We start from the raw sequence: 19,872 nt of genomic DNA, 5'->3' as shown, positions 1-19,872 counted from the left end.
CTTCCTCAATAATATGTCACTTGACAGCATGACTTTTCATATGAATGGTATGAGGTTTAACAAGGCCAAGTCCTGCACCTCGGACACAACAACCCCATGCAGCGCTACAGGCTTGGGTAAGAGTGGCTGGAAAGCTGCCTAGCAGAGAAGGACCTGGGGGCATTGGGTGACAGGCAGCTGGACATGAGCCATTAGTGGCCCAAGTGGCCAAAGAGGCCAACAGCATCCTGGCTTGTATAAGAAACAGCATGGCCAGCAGGACCAGGAAAGTGATTCTGAGCCTGTACTCTGTACTGCTGAGCCTGTACCTTGAATCCTGTGTTCAATTTTGGGCTCCTCAGTACAAGACAGACATTGAGGTCCTGGAGCATGTCCAGAGAAGAGCAGCGAAGTTGGTGAAGGGGCTGGAGCACAAGTCTTAGAGGAGGTTGAGGGGTGACCTTTTTCACTGTCTGCAACTACCTGAAAGAAGGTTGTAGAGAAGTGGGTGTTGGTCTCTTCTAAGTTATAGGTTGCAGGATGAGAGAGAATGGTCTCAAGTTGCACCAGGGGAGGTTCAGGTTAGACAGGAGAAATTTTTTCACTGAAAGGGTTACTGGGAACTGGCAGAGGCTGCCCAGGGAGGTGGTTGAAGCACCATACCTGGAGGTATTCAAAAGACAGGTAGACGAAGTGCTCAGGGATATGGTTTAGTAGTGGACAGGTACAGTTGGACTCTACTATCTCAAATGTCTTTTCCAACCCAACAGTTCTATGATTCACTCTCTCCAAAAAGCTGTCAACCATTTTTCTTATCAACTTCCTAGGAAGCTAACCCTGGCTCCTGCCAAAAACTACAGAACTCATTCACAGCAACTTCCAGGTGACTGGTTTGCACTTTCAAACATCTAATGGAAGTCTTCCCTCAGACGTGTTTGTCACCTTACTGACTTCTGTCCCTTACGAAACATCATCCAAAGGGAACATGCTGTCCCACCACTACAGTACCCAGCCTACCTAGATCACTCACATACATGTCACAGTCATCTCATGAAGAACTGTAGCAGAAGTTAGTGCAGGTCTTTTGCCATTTCATGTAGCCATGAAGGTTGTCACCTACTAGCAATACTGGAAGAATCTCCTGATGATAACCAAAATCTAAATTCCAAATTCAAAAGACTGGGTTAGATAAAGCCACCCACTGGCTAAGGCTGCTGAAGGTATCAGTGAATTATGGTCTACTTACAGTCTTCATGTGTCTGGTTTCAGCTGCTAGTAAACAGCATCACAGTAAATTAGATGCTTCCATCTTTCCTTAAAGTATATTGAGTAGAGAAAGGCCACTGACACTAGTCAACTAATAAAGTATACAGAACATTATCTAAAGCATCACCAGCCTTACTTCTGAAGAAGTTGGTCACAAAGAAAGGCGACTGCTTTTTTTAATTGGTTGTCCGAGTCTTAGAAAAGCTTATGTGTTTTTAAATACTGGGCTTATACATCCTTTACTTTCCTCCACACCTCATTTCTGGTTTGAGCCTTTCTGTCTCCATAAACTTATACCATAGTCTAATACACTGTAAATATTTCCTTGCTGCCAAATCTTGCAAATTGTTAGGTGCAAAGAGAACACTGCACTTTGCAAGCAAGTGGTCCAAGTCCTGAATTAATTTACTACTCCATATCAGTGGTGTTTGTTCCTTACACAAACAAGCATTGCAGTATACTACTAAGAAACCCCTGCAGTACCTGCATACTGCTAAGTATAGGGGAAATAATGTTCCGTGTCTTCATACATCTGTTTCTTTTTTGATGGAGATAAAAATTACAAGACTTCAGCAAAAGAAAAAAAAAATAAGTTCTGTACCTCAAATTCTATCAAATAAGGACAAAGCCTAAAGTTCCACTATTTAGCTCAAAAAAAAAAAAAATCACCACCAAAAAATACCAAAGAAATTCTGTTTCACCAGAAGTATGTGGGAGTCTGCTACTCGGATATTTTCTATACAAAATATAGCTCTTGCACACAGATACCTTAGAAAATAATTCTGTCAGCATGTTCTCCTTGCATACACACCTAAGCTGCTTTTTATATTCGCAAGTACTGCTACAGTTTACTAAAGGCATCTCAATTTTATAGAAAATTTTTAAAAGTAAGAATTTTAAGCCACTTCAGAAAAATTGTCTTGGAGATTGACCAACACAACCCCAAACTGTACAAACAGAATCCAAAAAGGCTCATTAGAGGAGTTTAAGAAAACTTACCTAGTACCACTCCAAAGAACATACCCCAAAATGCAGTAACACTTCCCACGTTCCCCACAATTTAGAGAAAAGCAGAAAGACTCACAGCCTCCAAAAACCAAAGTTCTTCTAGAATTATTCTTCTAGAATTATTAATATCTCCCTAAAAATAGCATGAACAGTAGAAACCACTAACTCAACTAGACATCTCCAACCTACTGAGTTTCCAGTGTAGCACAAACAACTTCTTTTCCCCTTACAGCAACAACTTTGGAATAGAACATCCTGAACTTCTTTTCTCCCAAGTCAAGGCAGCATGATGTCAAGATACATGAATTTTATACGTATCAATGAACTATGCCTGTCCAAAGAAAGTGGATAGGGACAAGCTTAATATCCAAACGACATAGCTTGGCAAATCTGTTCCACAGCAACACATTACAAGCTCTACATTGAAGTTCATCAGATCAGATTCCAATCTTGTTTTTTCAGACAGATACAGATACTACTGGTCATACTGACTAATGGAATCCGGATCTGTGCTACTCCCTTTTGGTAACAGATCAGGTGTCTCTGCTTGGTGTCTCTCCAAATAATAGGGATGAACAAAGATTTCCTCTCTAGTAAGTGGCTTTTAGCTCTTTTCCATTTTCACTAAAGTGGCTTATAATTTTTTCCTAAAGTACTGTGGAAGGAAGGCAGAAAAAGAAAAACCCATTCATCTTAAGTTTTAGACAGGAAGCTTCACTTGCTCTGTCTTCATTCTCCTCTTCTGTTTCATGTCTGGGGAGGAAGGGGAAATCTCCCCTGCTCCAGTAACACAGAAGTTCTCCCAACACCGAATTTCTTTCTTTAGTCAGAAGGCAGAGGAAAAGGCAAAAAAGACAAAATAAGCAAGACTAGAGCTCAAGGTAACATGCTGACTGCAGCCATGAGACCTGAGACTGAGACCTTATGAAAAGGAATTTTCCATGTGCATAAAGAAGGGAAAAAAAGGAAGATAAAAGAAACAGAGACCATCATAACCATTAAATGGAGTTATTCCATTCACCTAAACTAAAGGCAATCTTGACTGAAGATAACAGTAAACTTCATCTGAAGTGGCACTAAGAGGCTAGATGCAATCTGTCTCTATGGACCTACTCAAACAAGTCATTCACAAATTCAAGCGAACAGATGAACCTCTAGTCTTAAATGTGTGAACCCACATTCATGAAAGCAGAACTAGGAGACAAAGCAGACAAAGGTCCTGAAGGGCAGGGGGGGTCACCTTCTACTAAATGACACTTTAGCAAAGACTTTTTTTTTTAGCAAAGAGTGGCTTTTGTTTCAGTCATCCTGTATGTTGAGGTTTTGTTAAAAAAAATGCAGCTATTAAACGTGGCAGCCTTTGCTTTAAAGATTGTAAAAGCAGATAAACTCCTGGCAAACCATCAGGGCACTATTCTAAACCATTACCTTTTGATTCAGGATTAAAAGAGCAGACTCGACACTGTTTATACATTGCGGACAGGCCTTTCTCATGGAAGCAATCAGGAGTCCTACGACTCTTCAGCAAGACTGAGAAAAGACTACCTTTTCTTCTGGATACACTCCTATGCACTACATAGTACCTTAGAAACTTGCTAGAATATAAAATTATATAAATGATTTGGTTTCTTTATGTCAACAACCTTGTCCTTCTCGTACATTCTAGCCTCTCAAAAGATTCCAGCTATATGAAACTAAAAGCCATTTCGCATACTGAAATGTAACAGGAATATGTTTTCCACTGCAATTGTATCCCAAGCAGCTAATAATTTCAGCTTAGTCCATTCACACCTACGCAATTATGCTTTCACCCTTCCAATAAAAGCAGCACATAATATACAAAAGCATGTTAAGCCTACATATCAGATTAGGCTAAAAAGGCAGAACATTAGTGCAACATGGTAAATACTGATGTTCAGTGTTGTATCCTTAAAGACGGCAAACAAAATATATAACCAGCTGCATTACAGAGAAGAACAGATGAAAGGAAAGATTATTCCCCGGCTTACTACTTACCTGGAATACTCAGATGTTAAAGCTAAAAGGTGTATTTTAACTTTTCCAAAAATTCTGAAAGTGATAAAATTCAGCAGCTCCACAGGTACACCCATGTATTTCTAATACAAATACACATACCTTCCTTTTGCCCACAGACTCCCAGGGAGCGACATCACTCCATGAAGTGCTACAAAAGTGTTTTTCACCTGGGTCAAAACTTTTAAGATTCTAAAAGAAAAAAGAAAACAAGAAATAATCTGCTTTTACAGTCTGTTCTGAATAAAAGAAAGCCTCAATACAAAGCAAGGAGAAAAAAAAAAGGAAAAACTACACAAATGTAGGATGGATGGAAATTCCATACAGCATTCAGATACGGGTCTCAAAATTCAGTTCAAAGAAATTACTTCTTTGACCCCTCTTTCATTTACACTTTGATTTCATTGCTTATAGACAACTTCTCAGTGAGCAAAGATATTTTCTCCCTCTACCTTCCTCCTCTTAAACCTGTAACACTTCACTATCTACTTCAATTTATTAGCTTGCCTCTATGGTTTAGTTTGCAACAGGTTTTAGCGCTAAATCTTCATAGCACTGCTATGCTTAGAACTTAATAATGACAAAGACTTTCCCAGAAGCTCATTTCAAAGAACAGCAGTTATTTTTTCTCAAGTTGTAAAAGCAGCAGTATTATCATACCTGTAAAAACCATATTGGGGTCAACAACTTCCCTTACAGCATTCTTCCAATCAAGTCCATCAGCTTGTGTTCCTTAAGACAAAGCCAGCTACCACTCAAAATCCTCAAGTCCTGTCCAGTTTTCTGAGGTCATACATATGCAAACAAGTTTAATGGAAAAAAACCCAAAACCAAAAACCTAGGTTCCTGTTTGCTAGGCATTTCTGAAGACCTTAGGCTAGCTTCAACAATACACTACAGCATCTTAGATGAAACACAGGTTGTACAATCACAAATCTAATAGTTTGTGGTAAAAAAACCAATGCAATATTCATGCAAAATTTACAACACAGGCTATACTGAGCAACATAAAGAAACAAAGCCTCTAGCAGTCAAGTAAATACAAAGTCCTACTTAACATAGACTCTGTCTACACTGGGCTCCTGTCCACACCATGCAAATGTGAGCACCCCTTTGTGTACTGTAGATTGTAGCGAGCCAGAAGGTCATGCCAGTGATAATTTAAGTTAATATCTCAAGAATTTAGAAAAACTTACCTAACTTTGCAATAAGCTTTCTAGCTTCCAGTTTCCCAAGGAGAATCCTGAAGAGCTCAGGGCAACAATAAACAACCCCCTTCCATTCTTATAAGCATTCAGGCACTGAATGAGTCACGCATTTGCCCTTCAGCCAAACCTTCTCTGAAAAAAAACCACACACCTTAGAAAGAACCTTTGTGCTGTCCCATTGCACACCAGGCAAAGGATCTCACCAAGTTCTGAGACAAGATTTTGGCAACTCAGATGGGACCTCACTGACAGCCTTGCCCAGATTCATCTTGCCAAGTCAAACAGGGAGAATAGGCCTGACTGGACTCCAGAGCACATCCTGACCTGTTTGACTGGGCACTCCATCAGCTCCTCTTCTGCAGATGAGTGCAACAGTGCAACAGCTCAACAGTGCAACACTACAGAGGTATCACGCGGGTAAAGGCGGGAGGATAGCTGGACCTCTTTGGAAGTATTCAGATAAATACTACATAAGATGCATCAGGAAAAAAAAGACATACAGCAGGGCTGTAACCTTGGTTATTTCCTCTCTACACACAAGGTTAATGAAGGAAATTTTAACCCCTTTGTTCTGGTCTGCTTCTCATGTATGAAATGCTGGCTCTGATCTAGTTTCTCTATTTTATAACTATCTTATTTCTACATGTAAGATTAAAGAAGGAAATTCTATAAGCTGCTGGTTACAAACAAAGGGAAAATAATCCTATGTTCTGATTCTGGTTCTGTAATGGGTGCTGCTACTTCCCAGAAAGTTCCTCTTTGGTCACCTCTTGGGTGCATCCTCAACTACTGGAAAAAATTTGGAGGGGATGCCCCAACTAAGACAAATTTAATATGGTGTTGTAATCAATGGTGGCCACAATACCAATTAGATGGGAGAAAAATGGTGTGAAGATGGATCCTTGGAGTACAATATTACAATTAATGTTGTTTTGTAAGCGGGGGGGGGTGATTTGCATAAATTACCATATGTAGATTTGCTTTTATCACTAAGAACCAACTGGTATATTAGACAGAAATTATCCATACAGTGCAAGTAATATGAAATTATTTAGCATGTTGTTCACTGGTCAGTCTGTGTCAGATATTAGAAAGAAATTATAGAAAGTGGATGGAGCAAATGGAATGTCGATCTCGCAGTTAATATGAAGATTATGAAGTTTAGAATAAGAGGAAAGAAGTAGGGGGGGAAGAAAACTAGCAGAATTACAGGTTTCGCTATTAGCAGCTTTAAAAGATGGCCAAGGGAGAGGTAGAGACAAGGGAAATGCCAGAGGAGGATTTAAAACACAACTTGAGGTCATAACAAAACACAGCAGAAATTTCCCTTTGAGAACAAACCAATGTGCCTATTGCAAGCAAGAGGGACACTGGAAAAGAGACTGCCCTCACTGTATAACCACCAAAAAGAGAACAGGGAGACAGCTAACTTGTGAGCAGAAACAGATCTAGATTGAGGAGGACTAGGGATATCATTGAAACATCCCTAGCCAATCCCCTGGTTCCAGTAAAGCTAGGGAATTAAACTATTTATTGTTTTTAATACAGTGGAGCCACACATTCTGTTACTAGTTGTAAGGGATCTTTAAGTAAATTTATTATTCCTATCATTGGGGCAATGGGAAAGCAAATGATCAGACCTTTTTTAAAGCTAAAAGTGCACAATTGGTGATACTAAATTAACTAAATTAATTGCTTTATATGCCAAATGTGCCGCTGCTCGGGAGAGACTTATTTTGTACTTCGCACACAATTAACCTTTTTTTGAAAATGCAGTTCAGTTACATATTCTTCCAGAGAAGGCATGGAAAGCACAACCATGTCCCTTAGTGGATTCCCGAGATTAGAGCCATCAAGGAAAAAAGAACAATATTCCTAATGAAGTGTTAGATGCCATAATTCCTTTTATTTGGGCTACAGAGAAATGAGAACAGCACAAAATGCAAGTCTGTCAAATACAGAATTGAAGTTAGGAGTCAAACCAGAAAGAAAGAAATAATACCCAATAAACTGGGAAGCCATAAAGGTGCTGAAAGCCCTAATGAAAGTTTGGAATTTTGCGAGAATGCTAATCTGAATACAACACTCCCATTCCACCTGTAAAGAAACCTAAACCTCAAGAACATAGACTGGTCCAGCACCCGCAGGCAATCAAACTACAGCAGATGTTCATCTCGTGGCGTCTAACTTTATATCTTAGTCTTTGGATTTGTAGTTAACAAGTGTTTTACTATACTAGATCTGAAAGATGCCTTCTTCTGTACCCCAATAAATGGACATTACCAGATACTATTTGCCTCCGAGCAAGGCAACACAACAACAGGTAGGAAAGCAGTTATGCTGGATGGTGCTACCACAATTATTCAAGAAGAGCCCTACATTATTTGATAACGTACTGGCAAAAGAACTGGGACAACGGCAAGATAATCAAAATATTACATTGCTACAATACAGAGATGGTGTTCTTATTGAGACTGATTGGAGAGATGACTGTCTGCAAAAACTAACATTGAAATACCAAACCTTTTTTAGATTTGCCTGGGTACCAAGTATCTAAGAGCACAGCACAAGTAGCCCAAGAATGAGTTCAGTGTTTGGGATATGATATCTTAGAAGGCCAACAAGCATTTGACTTGTAATTGTCATTTTGTAATGAAAAAGTAGAAATCTGCAGAACTGCAGTTCCAAACATCAAAATTGGAATCACAGACGCAAAGAATTGTTTGGGTTGGAAGGGACCTCAAAGACCATCCAGTTCCAAATACCCTGCCATGGGCAGGGCAACATCCACCTCAATCAGGTTGTTCAAAGCATCATCCAACCTGGCCTTGAACACCTCGAGGGATGGGGCATCCATGACTTCTCTGGGCAACCTGAGACAGTGCCTCCAGATCCTAGCAGCAGAAAAATTTCTTCCCAATATCTAATCTAAATCTCTGCGTTTAAAACCGTTACCACTCATCCTCTCCTATATTCCCTGATAAAGAGCTTTCTTGCCTCCTCCCCTTCCAGGGCTTTATCCCATGGTACCCTACTGAGGGAATCCCTGAAGAGGTGACACCACCTTCTCACCTAGATCCACGGCTTGAAGTCCTTTGAGTCAGACAGAGAACTGAAACTGGATGAATCAGTAGCATCAAGACCGTAAACTGTCAAATACTTGAACCAATGATACTCATGTAGTGACTGTTTTTCATTGTCCGAAAGGGAGCATTAGAATAGTATCAAACCCAAATAGACTACATTGTTCAATATGAGCTAACACCCTATTAGAGATTACAGAAAAGCTGTTGGGAAGGTTCACCTGAGTTGAAAAAGAAATTGTAGTGCTGGTGGCCACATTGAGACCTTGTTTAGCACTGTCCTTTCTTTCTGGGTATGCTTGGGTTCATCTGGCTTGTCAGACAATGCCCTCAATATTCATTAAAAGTCAGCTACATAATTAAAAACTTACAATACATACTATTTTTATATCCTGCCTGCCCCTCCTCCCACTTCTTTTGCAGAAAAAAAAAAACATCAGGCTCTTCTGTCCCATTACTTGTGCCAGTGTTCCAAGGAAAGGGCAATATATAGATGGCAGCAGCTTTGTATACAAAGGAGAAAGGAAAGCCGGGTATGTAGTACTGACCATTGACAAAGAAACTGAAGCTCAACATTGGCCTCAGCAAAATACAGAATTGATAGCTAAATGGAAAGAAAGAGGACTATTGAGTTCTCAAGAAACACTCATTAAATATGGGCCAAGGATTTTGGACCTATTGCAAGTAGTATTGGAACCAAAGGGAGTAGCCATAATTCACAATAAAGCCCCCCAAAAGGGAAAAGGAACTGTAATTCAAGGTAATCAGAAAGCAGAGCTGCTCTACAAGACGAAGTTCAAGAAGCACTAAACCCTGCACATAAAGATGTGGACGTGTCACAATACTACCAGTTTGCAGAGACACACTCACATAGGAGCAGATGCTATGATTAACAGCATCAAACAACACAAAGGACCAAAGACACCAATGCCAAGTCTAGCTGATACCATTACTACAAAATGCCTTCTCTGTTGTAGAAATAACCAAAAAATTCAACAGAAACCTGTCCCTGGAAGTTTAATGAAAGGAATTACCCCAGGTGCAATAGAAACTGCAAGTATCTTCTTGTTTTAGTAGATAGTTTCCGGCCAGCCTGAAAAAGGTTTCTCATGCCACACCAACCAAGCCAGGGAAGTAACCACAAAGCTGTTAAAAGAAATAATTCCTTGATTCGAAATACCAGGATTGTCATCAGATAATGGCCATAATTTTGTCGCAAAAGTGGTAAAAGGGGTATCTAAATTCTTAGATAACTCATTAGAGATCAAATGGGAATTAAATACCCCTTGGGTGCCTCAGTGGTAAAGCAGAGAGGATAAATCAGACCCTCAAAAAACAAATTGCCAAATTATGCCAAGAGAATCAACTAAAATGGATAGAGGTTTTACCATTAGCCTTAATGAGGGCTAGGATAACCCCCCAGCAAGAGAAACAGTTAAGTCCTTTCGATGTACCAGAAAGGAGATTGTAGCAAGGTGGGCACTAGCCTCTTCTTCCGAGTAAGAAGTGAATGGACTCAAGTTGCACCAGAAGAGATTTAGATTGGATATCAGAAAAAAACTTATGTACTGAAAGAGTGGTCAAGCATTGGAACAGGCTGCCCCGGGAAGTGGTGGAGTCTCCATTCCTGGAGATATTTAAAAGATGTGTAAACATGATGCTTAAGGACATGGTTTAGTAGGCATGGCAGTTGGGCTGATGGTTAGACCTGATGATCTTAAGAAGTCTTTTCCAACCCTAATGGTTCTATGAATTAGCCTATGGAAAATCGTATCCAGTTAATGGTCTTGCTGTCAGCAATGACGAAATGTATATTAAAAGGGAAGGAATGCTCAGAAAGTATTTGATCTCTCTAACAGACATTCTACTTCCTTTAAAAAGATATTTGAATCACCAATCCCCACTGCCGTTACATATTCCAATACATGATTTCCAGCCAGGAGATTCAGTGTACACATTTCAAATATAACAGAAGAGTGAGAAAAAAACAACTAAATATCGTTCAACAAGTGGCAAAACCAAACTGAAATATAAAAGCAACGGACACGGGACAGTAAACAATTTTGCATGGATTAGGATTTTCCCCTAACAGGATAGTTACAGAGTTTATTACAAAACTTAACAGTACTAGTGATACATTGTGATTGTTTGCCTCATGTTTGGGTGTTTTAAAAATGTAATTATTGGCCAAATTTCTTGCTCTTTAATATTAGTTACACAGGAATAAGTGTTACAGCCACAGAATAGAAATGAGTTTTGTCTGACAATAAGATTGGTCTATAGTCAAGTCTTAAAGGGAGGAATAAGAGAATCAAATGTAAAAACACAACTGAAAATATGATTCAGTTACTGTACATTAAGAGCCTAATGTAAAGCCTCATTCTCTCTAAGCCAGGTTAGCATCTGTTAGTGATCTGTAAAAAGTAATCAAGCTTCCTTTGTGCATGAAAAAGAACATGCAAGGCCTTAAATCAAGGCACCTGTCTAAACAAAAAGGAGTACTGTCTCCACAAGGTCCTAAGCTGATGGTTTGCAAACTAACATGAATTCAGCAGAATCACTGAAGAAACCGGGACAAAGGTAATAGAGGTGACAAACCCCTCACAGAACACTGGCCAAAGAAACCCTTTCACCCAAAACTTGAGGGCATGCACAGTTAATTTACATAGCAAGCGAGGATTGCAACAGCCAGTAAGACACAGATTATTAATAAAAAGAGACAGACAACCAATAAGCGTAAGTCTGATGTAATTATGAGCAGAGATTTGTAAAGGAAGAGTAGGATAAACATTGTGTGACGTTTTCTTGAAGTGTGCTATTTTGTGAGCTTATTTAACTAGCAACCCACTTCGCACAAACTGAATAAAATTCATTACCTCAACTCTGTGTTACTGGCTTGCACACCAGGTAAACAATCCCATGAGGTTTGGGATAACAGTTACATGGAATAAGAGAAATCCCACAACCTTGGAGAACACACTGGTTTTCTTACATATGCTTGATAAGGTAATACTAACAATTCTTCAGCCAAACACACTGGAGTGAATTACACACCGCTATAAAAGTTTTCTTGACATTTATACGCTACCCAAAATATGTTCTGCTTCTGGTTTGAGTACTCTCCACCAAGAGACTTGAACACGAGATTCCCACAAATCAAATGCATGTGGCAGTTAAGTGTAGATAATTTAGCTGAAATGGCTATTTCCTCCAGACACATATTCACTGATAAAGATGGATAACCATTCTTATTACTACAATCAGTCAATGCTGCAACTGGCTACTCTGATGTCCCAGAAGCAAGCTTTGATTGGCTAACTTGTTATGCCCCTCCCTCATTTCTGACTTTGAGGGGGGGCAGAAAACAAGAGAAGGGAAAGGTAACAAGAAGAGAATAAAAACCTTCCAAGAAGCCCAATTAATCCTGATGCATAGTAAGTACTTCCAAGTTCAAGAGAAAAGTATTTTAAGAATAAGAACTGTTTTCCCCTCTGTATTAAGACCATCACTGTTTTCCAGAACAAAAATATAAAACAGAGTTTAAATGAAGAGGTTAAAAAGCTAAAATGGTTTACTAAAGGAAAGCCTCTGACATTGCAGTATACCTAAAGTACTACTTTGAGAATCAAATTAATAATCTAGCACAAAAGGGCTCATGTTTTCCTCCTAGCAGAGATCAATCAAGAACTTTTAGCTTAAAAACTAATCCATTTGTCTCCAAGCTACCGAGATAGTACCCATACATGAAATTTCTTCACCCTCCTCAAACTACTGTCCATTAACAAGCCTTACTAGAATAATATAACACTGATTTTAAGACCACATAGCAGGTCAAGTTTCTATCGTATCATTTCACGCCATTTCCTAAATTGTCCAGCCTTCTCACAGGGATGATGTCCAGAAATCAATCTTAATACGTGAGGAGAAAAAAAGCTACTTCTCACCTATTAAGACACAACACACCCTACTCTACCAAAAAATGGAATTGCATCTCCATATGAGCAGAGTACAAATGAAGTTATAAAAAACATTCTTCTCGCTGCTAAATTTACACCAAAACCAGCCTCAGATTACCTGGAATAATCAAACTGAAGCTATGAACTTGGTTGAGAGAGAATTATTCGCAAAAATCTGAAATGGTACTTTTTGGTCAACATTTCACAGAGCTTTTTCCAGAAGGGAAATGTTCACCGAGTTACCCATCACCCACCATTTATTAAAAATGAACCAACCAACCAAACACCATCCCCCAAGAAAACAACCAACCAAACACAAAATGCCTTCTTTCTCATTGACCATTAAATCCTATACTGCAACCAAAGAGTTAGACCGCAATCAATTTCATAGCAAAAAAACTAGTATCATCAAAATATTTCTACACTGAAGTGTCAGGAGAGAACAGCTACTGAATTGGAGGTTTAATTACAAAATATATGACACAATAAAAACAGTAAGAAAATGGAGATTACTAGACAAACACTATTTGCCCCAAGCTCTTACAACATTTAGATATATCAAACATTGTTCAACTGCAATAACTAAGAATGTTCCAGACTAGTTATGCATGTAGATCTTAAGCATTTCCTTTTCCAATTGTTTACTTCTACAGTTTCAGAAAAAACACCACAAAAGACACAATAACATCCCCACAGAGAGTTAACTTACTCCAGTACCATGGTACAGACTTAACCCAAACTCTTGACTACAGTCAATGTGAAGTCATAAAAATAGTGAAGAGCCAAAAAAAACTGTGTACCAGACGGCTGAAATACACTACTGTTTAGTCACTGAGTTACAATACCGTGTTTGCACTTGTTCTCTTGTTAGGTTTGCCAATCTAGTGGTGTGAATTATTCCTGCTTGTTGCACAACACTTTCTCCACAAAGTGGCAACCATGGTACTGCGTTCATCTCAATAGCCCCAGTACACTTGCACATACTTTAAGATGCAGAATGGAACTAGGACTCTATAATATAGACATGTAGGGTACTTTCCCCTGGACACAAAATTTAAAAAGTGCAACAAGACGCCAGAGACTAATTGCTTCTCCATTTTCAGAAACACTGAAAATCTGTACATCCTTCAGAGGCTTGCCCGTGATGAGACAGGATGCCTTCGAGTTGATTCGAGTCTTCATTTGCATGTGATTTAAAAAAAAAAAAAATCACCAAAAAGTTGCTGTGTAGCACACAAATAACATTTAATTAGTCTGTGGTGGTTTTCCTAAAGCTGTACTGTTTCCTCTTGTCAAAATGTTACTAGCAGAACATATAGAGTACCATCAATAACACATTTCATGGAGAAACGGAGTTTCTTCCAATGTTACATAGTAGAACACTAAATTCCACCCTGACATAGGAGCAGTCATGAACAATCCTTCAAGTAAAGACCATACCACAAAGATCTGTGGCAGAAGAGTATTTTATACATATACTAAAGAGTGTAATATTTTTCAACGGTTTACGTTTCAGACTGGTTTACATTCTTTCAAATGCTTTACCTTCAACAATTCCCTGCAGCTGTCAAGCCCAAGATCCACAAGAATGCCCTTCACCTTTTTTCGAGCCTTCCTGATATTATCAAGATTTTGAACAGGAATTTGAAACATCTTGCACTTTTCCTGAAAAAGAAATAAAAAAAAGCGATGGAATACTTTGAACACAGGCACCCAACAGTATGCATTTAACAGTATTAAACCAAAAACTGAAGTCTGAAAAAGGTACTTCAATACAAAAATCCAGAACCCTTAAGCCCAAGGCCTGTTCTCGTTTCCCAGCCCACCACTTGCTTCCTATTAAAGGAAAGATTCTGATTTTTGTGGGGGGAAAAAAAACCCTTACATTTCTACTTTCCCATCTAAACAAAATTCCAGGTTTTCTCTTTCAGATCTCTTTGTCTCTATAAGGCAACTGTACTGTGTTTTGTAGATTTTTTTCAAGAGAATTTTACTAAGTTCTATTCAGAAAATTACTATCACCTCATTTTGAAAGGTATTCAACAGTTTTCACCTTGAATGTTAGCGTCAAGATGAGAAGCCTCTTTGATAATGTGCTTTGTTGTCATGTATGGATACACTTATAATAGGATTACTAATAAAATCAAAATTTCCTGCAGAAGCTTCTGCTGCTGTTAGCTGTTATGGACCTAGGCATAAACAAGCTAGTAAGTATCAGTGCAGCAGAAATAAAATTTAATTAATGTATGGCATTGATTACTAAATAGGCTGAAGTGCGATAATTTTTTTTTTAATACCTGTATGCTTCCGTCTCTTCCTCCGAAGGAGTATATATAAATCTATCACCTCCTCCTACTCCAGAGTTTGAATTTCTGTCCTATCCTGCTCCTTCCAGCAAACTGCAATAGCTGGAGACCACCACAGAGAAGATGACGACAACTAAAGCAAGTTATAGAAAGACATTTATCTTCTGCGGGTCATCTTTTCAAAGAGTTGTTGTGCAACACAGTTGCCCATCTGTCTGGAACATAACACCAGGAAGGGTCAAGTGCTTCCCCAACAGCCAGGCTTTTACATGTGCAGCTTAGCAATGTATGCATCAGCTGCTTATCTTCAGCTCCCAGGACATCATAAGGTATCCCCACAAGCTTCACTTCAGAAGCATGTGCCTTTATTTATCCTTTCTTATTTATCCTTTATTTATTTATCCTTTATTTATCCTCCCTAGATTACAGTAAAATGCAATTTAGACTGATGTTTAAGAAACTTAAATGGGTACAGAATGCAACAGAACCACCCTGCACTGCAAAGATGCCACTGGGAACTTCACAGGAACTTTGTTCCTAAATAGCTGGCATAGGACCCAACACAGCTTAAAAGATCTCAGTCCTTATTGCTAAAAAATTCATCCATCCAGGACAAATTCTAATAATAAAAAGAAAAAAATAAAGAAATCCCCAAACAGTACTTCAGCCTTCATGGTCCTGAATGTCTTGAAAAGCGATACTTCTCAGAAATAGGCAAGATCACCATCAACATGAAATCTTTGCCTTGAAAGACAATACTTTCCTGTAAACAGCTGTAAAAAGCCCTCCTACATAAGACAGATACCGAAAGGTAAGCCTCACCAAAAAGCAAAAAATAAAAAGCAATCTTTTTCTACTCTGTATGACATCACTCAAGAAGAAAAGCAACAAACCTTATGTACAAAACATAAAATTAAGGCTCTTTTAATTAAAATTCAAACAACTCACATGCTATTCTCCTCCTCTTCTCCTCCCAAAGGAAAGATGTGTAGAGAGAAATGGAGAGGGAGCCCCATTTGACAGATGCTAGTCTTGTTTTCTAATATTTTTTATCATTAAGAAGTCTGGAAGACATTTTGATACCATTGGGGTGGGTGTGGAACAGGAACCTGTACGGAATGGAGTAAATCAGAGTAACTAGTCTAGCATTCTATCAACCAAGCAGTAAAATTAAGATGCAAAAGACTCTTTTTAAAAAAAGTGAAGTCAACTGGAAATTTGTATAATCTCCAATTAAAGCTTTGTGATTAGTCCCCCTGTGATGGCAGGTTACGTGCACCAACCCCATGTTCCCAGGTAACAGAGCTGACAGGATGTCCTCATGCTCAGATCCAGCCAGAAGGAGATGGGGTTCAATATGTTAGGCTCCACTGGAAACAGTTCATCCATCTCTGTCTTTTAACTGATACACTGGTGCTAATGAAGAAGGTGAAACAGACATTTCTTGAGGCATGTCCATGGTCCCTCCAGAAAAATTAATCTGCACAGGTGGTCTAGTATGTAACAGTCTCATATCTCAAGAGTTTTAACTAGTAATCTTTCTGAAATTAAGTCATTAGTCCAGGAGAAAGAGAGAATCATAGAATCACTACATTGGAATAGACCTTTAAGATCACCAAGCCCAACCGTACCTGTCCACTACTAAATCATATCCCTAAGCACTTCATCTACCTGTCTTTTAAACACCTCCAGGGATGGCGACTCAACCATCTCCCTGGCTGTGCCAGTGCCACCCTTTCCGTGAAGAATCTGTTCCTAACATCTAATCTGAAAGAGAAACAAAACAAATCAACAAACAAAGAAAGAAACCTGAATACAAGTTACTCATTTTCCAGTTTTCTAGTAGTTGGCCTTCAAACCAAAAATATACATTTCTGTATCACGGGCAAGGTTATTCAGGTGGTCTTTAAACAAACTGCTTGGGAGTAAGACTAAGTTATTCATCTAATGTTCTCTGCATTCATTAGACCATCAAGGCCCCATGATAAAGGTCACAAAATTTCAACTTTCTAAGCCCATTCCCTCAAGCCCTCAGTTTTACTCCCCAATTGCTATACTCTTTATTATTCATACTCTTCTGTTCTGGACATTCTTTAAGCCTTAGCTTGCACTTTGTTTCCATGCATAACTAAACTCAATGTTTTGTTGGTACACATCCTATACTTAACCAGCAAATTCAACATGAAAGAATTACACTGAAATTAAGCCCAAGTTACTCTATCCCAGACCCTTTTATCATGTTGCCTAAGAGACAAATTTATCTTAAACTACATCTAATTATAGCTTCCAAAAAACTGATAATCCATCCAGTTTTCACAGACAGTACCTTTTCACAAACAGAGCCAAGACAAGTTAGCAGGAAAATAAAAGAACCATTGTAGCAGCTTGTGTCCCAAACTGTTTCAAAAAGGTCATTCAATCCTTGCTCAGGCATTTTATCCCTCAATCTATCACTGCATTTACTGTTCATTTAGAATACACCTTCATACAATACAGCAAAATGGACTTTTACGCAACACTAAAGGTTCACTTCATTTCTACAACATCTGTAATCACATACTATAACATCCATCTATGTTCAGCTTTGCCACAAAAATCACAAATTCAATTCCTCCCAGTAGTACTGTAGTATTTTAATGCTGGTCTAAAAACAAGTTATTAGAACAGGCTGAACAGTATCTAACCAGTCAAAAACAGACTCCCAGTTTGCCAAGAAACTATGCTTGACTAATATCTCTGCACTAAAAAAAAGGCAAAAATACTACACTTCACTGCTCCAAAATGAGAAGTCACCACAAAGCAAAAAGTTCCTACTTGCCTTCCTTCTTAGAACAATACTAATTCCCTGTGAAAGAGACCTCAAGACGACACCAAGTCCAGCCTCCTTTTGAAAGGAGTTTCAACAACCTGGGCACTCTGCGTCTTCACCAGACGGGTCTTGGTAACCTCCACAGATAGTTTTTGACAGCCTCTCTGGGCAACCTTTTCCAATGATGGGCTCTGCTCACAGTGCAAGTTTTTTTTTTCCTTCCATCAAATCAGCATCATTTTAGTTTGTGTTCCTAAGAGAATTAGGCACATGCAATCAAATTAAATATGAAGCAGGTATGGAGCTGGAGCAAGGAAGATTACAGATGTGCCTTCCACATGCATGCAAATACATCCAGCAAAATCCAACAGTAAACTAGATAATCAGGCATATCTAGAGATTTCAGGAAAACAGGCAGCTAGAGAAAAATTCCTATCCACAGAGAAAAAGGCTGCAATGAAACCCTTTTTAGACACCAAATGATCCACGCAGAAGCCAGATCTCCAGATGTGCTCCTTGGAGGCTGGCTTTCACTGGATCTCTTACTTATAGAGCCATTTATAGTAGGGAAATTATGAAAGGCTTATGGAATTTTGGGTCTTTGGAAATGCAACCACTCTTAGTTTATGTAACTTTTTATCTAGTAAACTGGCATTAGTAACTATAAAAGAGATTTTTATAAAGACTTCTAAGTTTTGGGATATTTGTGTAGGAAGTATTTTTAAATTTTTTTTACCAACTTATATTTATTTCAGCAGTTATCAGAGTTGACAAGCACCAATAAAGAGCTCTTTTATTTTCATTGTTGATAAATCAATATTAGTTGAGAAAACAATAACTACTACTTCATTCCTGAAAATTAGATGGCAGCATGCAGTATATACTAATTCTTAGAATCTAAAGGGTAAGAACACTGGATGGCAACAACAGCAGCTAGGACAGGCACATTGAGAAACTGCCTAGACAAAAGCTAGGCTAGGCCGAATTTTACTCACATCAGTTCAGTTCTGTTTCTGGCAATCTTACAAGCCCTCCAAGAAGTCATACCAGGATATCTGCTCAATCGCATATTACATGGATGGTTCCATTCCCTCGATTCTTATCTGTGCCTTCCGAGAGGGAAGATTTAAGATTTAAGAGTATTTTGGCACCACCAAAGCTTATCCAGCCTTTAGAGGGAGAGGGAAGAAATGCATATAGCTTCCTATCAACATCTCTAGGCATTTTAACAGCTTTGAAAGATTTGATTCCTGGAAAGAAAAACAGTCAATTGATTAGAATTGATACTATTCTTGTATGTTACTTAATGCAGTGTAGATTGAAATGACAACAGAAAGAATTACTAAAACTTCCTAAGTGTAGTTCTAGTCAACCAAATAATACTACTTTATCTTCCTAATTTCCAATTTCTATCCAAGTGCAACTTCATAAAAATCTTAGATAATAATAATAAATGTTTTTCTCTTTATCTAACTAAACCAGAAACTTTTAGGGGTTTCACTTACAGATCTCGCATAGCACATAGCCACAACAATTTTGCTCTTCTTGGCTATAAATCACACACAGTTGTTAAAGTGGTCATCTAATCTGACACAAAGTTGGCCATTACTCAATAGCGGCTAGCACAGTAAAAAGCATCAAGTTGTGTAATTGCGCAGATAAAGACAGTGCATCAACCTGCACCTTACTTAAAAAATCAAATCAAAACAAATTTAGGTCAATAAACGTAGCTACCAAGGTTTAAATACTGTGATGCTTCATTAGCACACAATCAAGTCTCTGCTACCCAAGATGAGAAAATGGGACTGTACCATTCAAATTCATGGAGCTTTCCTAGTGCACTGTGACTCACACAGCGCCTGACTCCCTTGAACATTAGCATGAGCAGGACACTGAAGCCAGGAAGACTCAAGCTCATTCTACAGGACTTGGGCATCTATCTACATGAAGCCTACTCAAATCCCACAGGACTCATCAGCCCCATGCAGATGTGAGCAGGAGAGTCACACACCAAGCCCAGCTACTCTAGGAAGACATACAACTGCATTTGTATTGAACTGTTCAGTATTGTATGACTCAAAGACATTTCACAGATGCACAGAACAGACCACAGCACAGATAACCCACAAACTGAATAATTCAGCCAGAGGATAGAACTTAAAAAAAAAAAAAAAAAGGCTGTGCTACAGCTTTCGGCAAAGGACTGAAGTGTTTAAACTCAAG

At 38.7% G+C, this 19,872-nt stretch overlaps 1 protein-coding gene across 9 annotated transcripts in view; it reads right to left on the bottom strand.

The window, feature by feature from the left end:
* Positions 1–19,872, bottom strand: part of ADNP2 (ADNP homeobox 2) — a 36,890-nt gene that overhangs the window by 15,348 nt on the left and 1,670 nt on the right. Inside the window, exons 1-6 of one of the 9 annotated variants that reach the window (XM_054057109.1) lie at positions 15,789–16,112; positions 14,080–14,199; positions 5,484–5,627; positions 4,948–5,070; positions 4,390–4,479; positions 309–462 (exon numbers count right to left, since the gene is read on the bottom strand). In XM_054057109.1, coding sequence (XP_053913084.1) covers positions 309–371 — 63 coding nt within the window. In that variant the 5' untranslated portion in view covers positions 372–462; positions 4,390–4,479; positions 4,948–5,070; ... (1 more) ...; positions 14,080–14,199; positions 15,789–16,112. Of the gene's footprint in view, positions 1–308; positions 463–4,389; positions 4,480–4,947; positions 5,446–5,483; positions 5,628–14,079; positions 14,200–15,788; positions 16,113–18,644; positions 18,900–19,872 lie in introns of those variants that run through there. The other 8 variants (XM_054057108.1, XM_054057113.1, XM_054057110.1 and 5 more) reach the window with 8 other exon arrangements.

The sequence above is a fragment of the Cuculus canorus genome, chromosome 2, assembly GCF_017976375.1.
Source record: "Cuculus canorus isolate bCucCan1 chromosome 2, bCucCan1.pri, whole genome shotgun sequence".
Classification (NCBI taxonomy): Eukaryota; Metazoa; Chordata; class Aves; order Cuculiformes; family Cuculidae; genus Cuculus; species Cuculus canorus.
The sequence above is the reverse complement of the archived record's forward strand: the minus strand, read 5'-3'. Positions and strand labels throughout refer to the sequence as shown.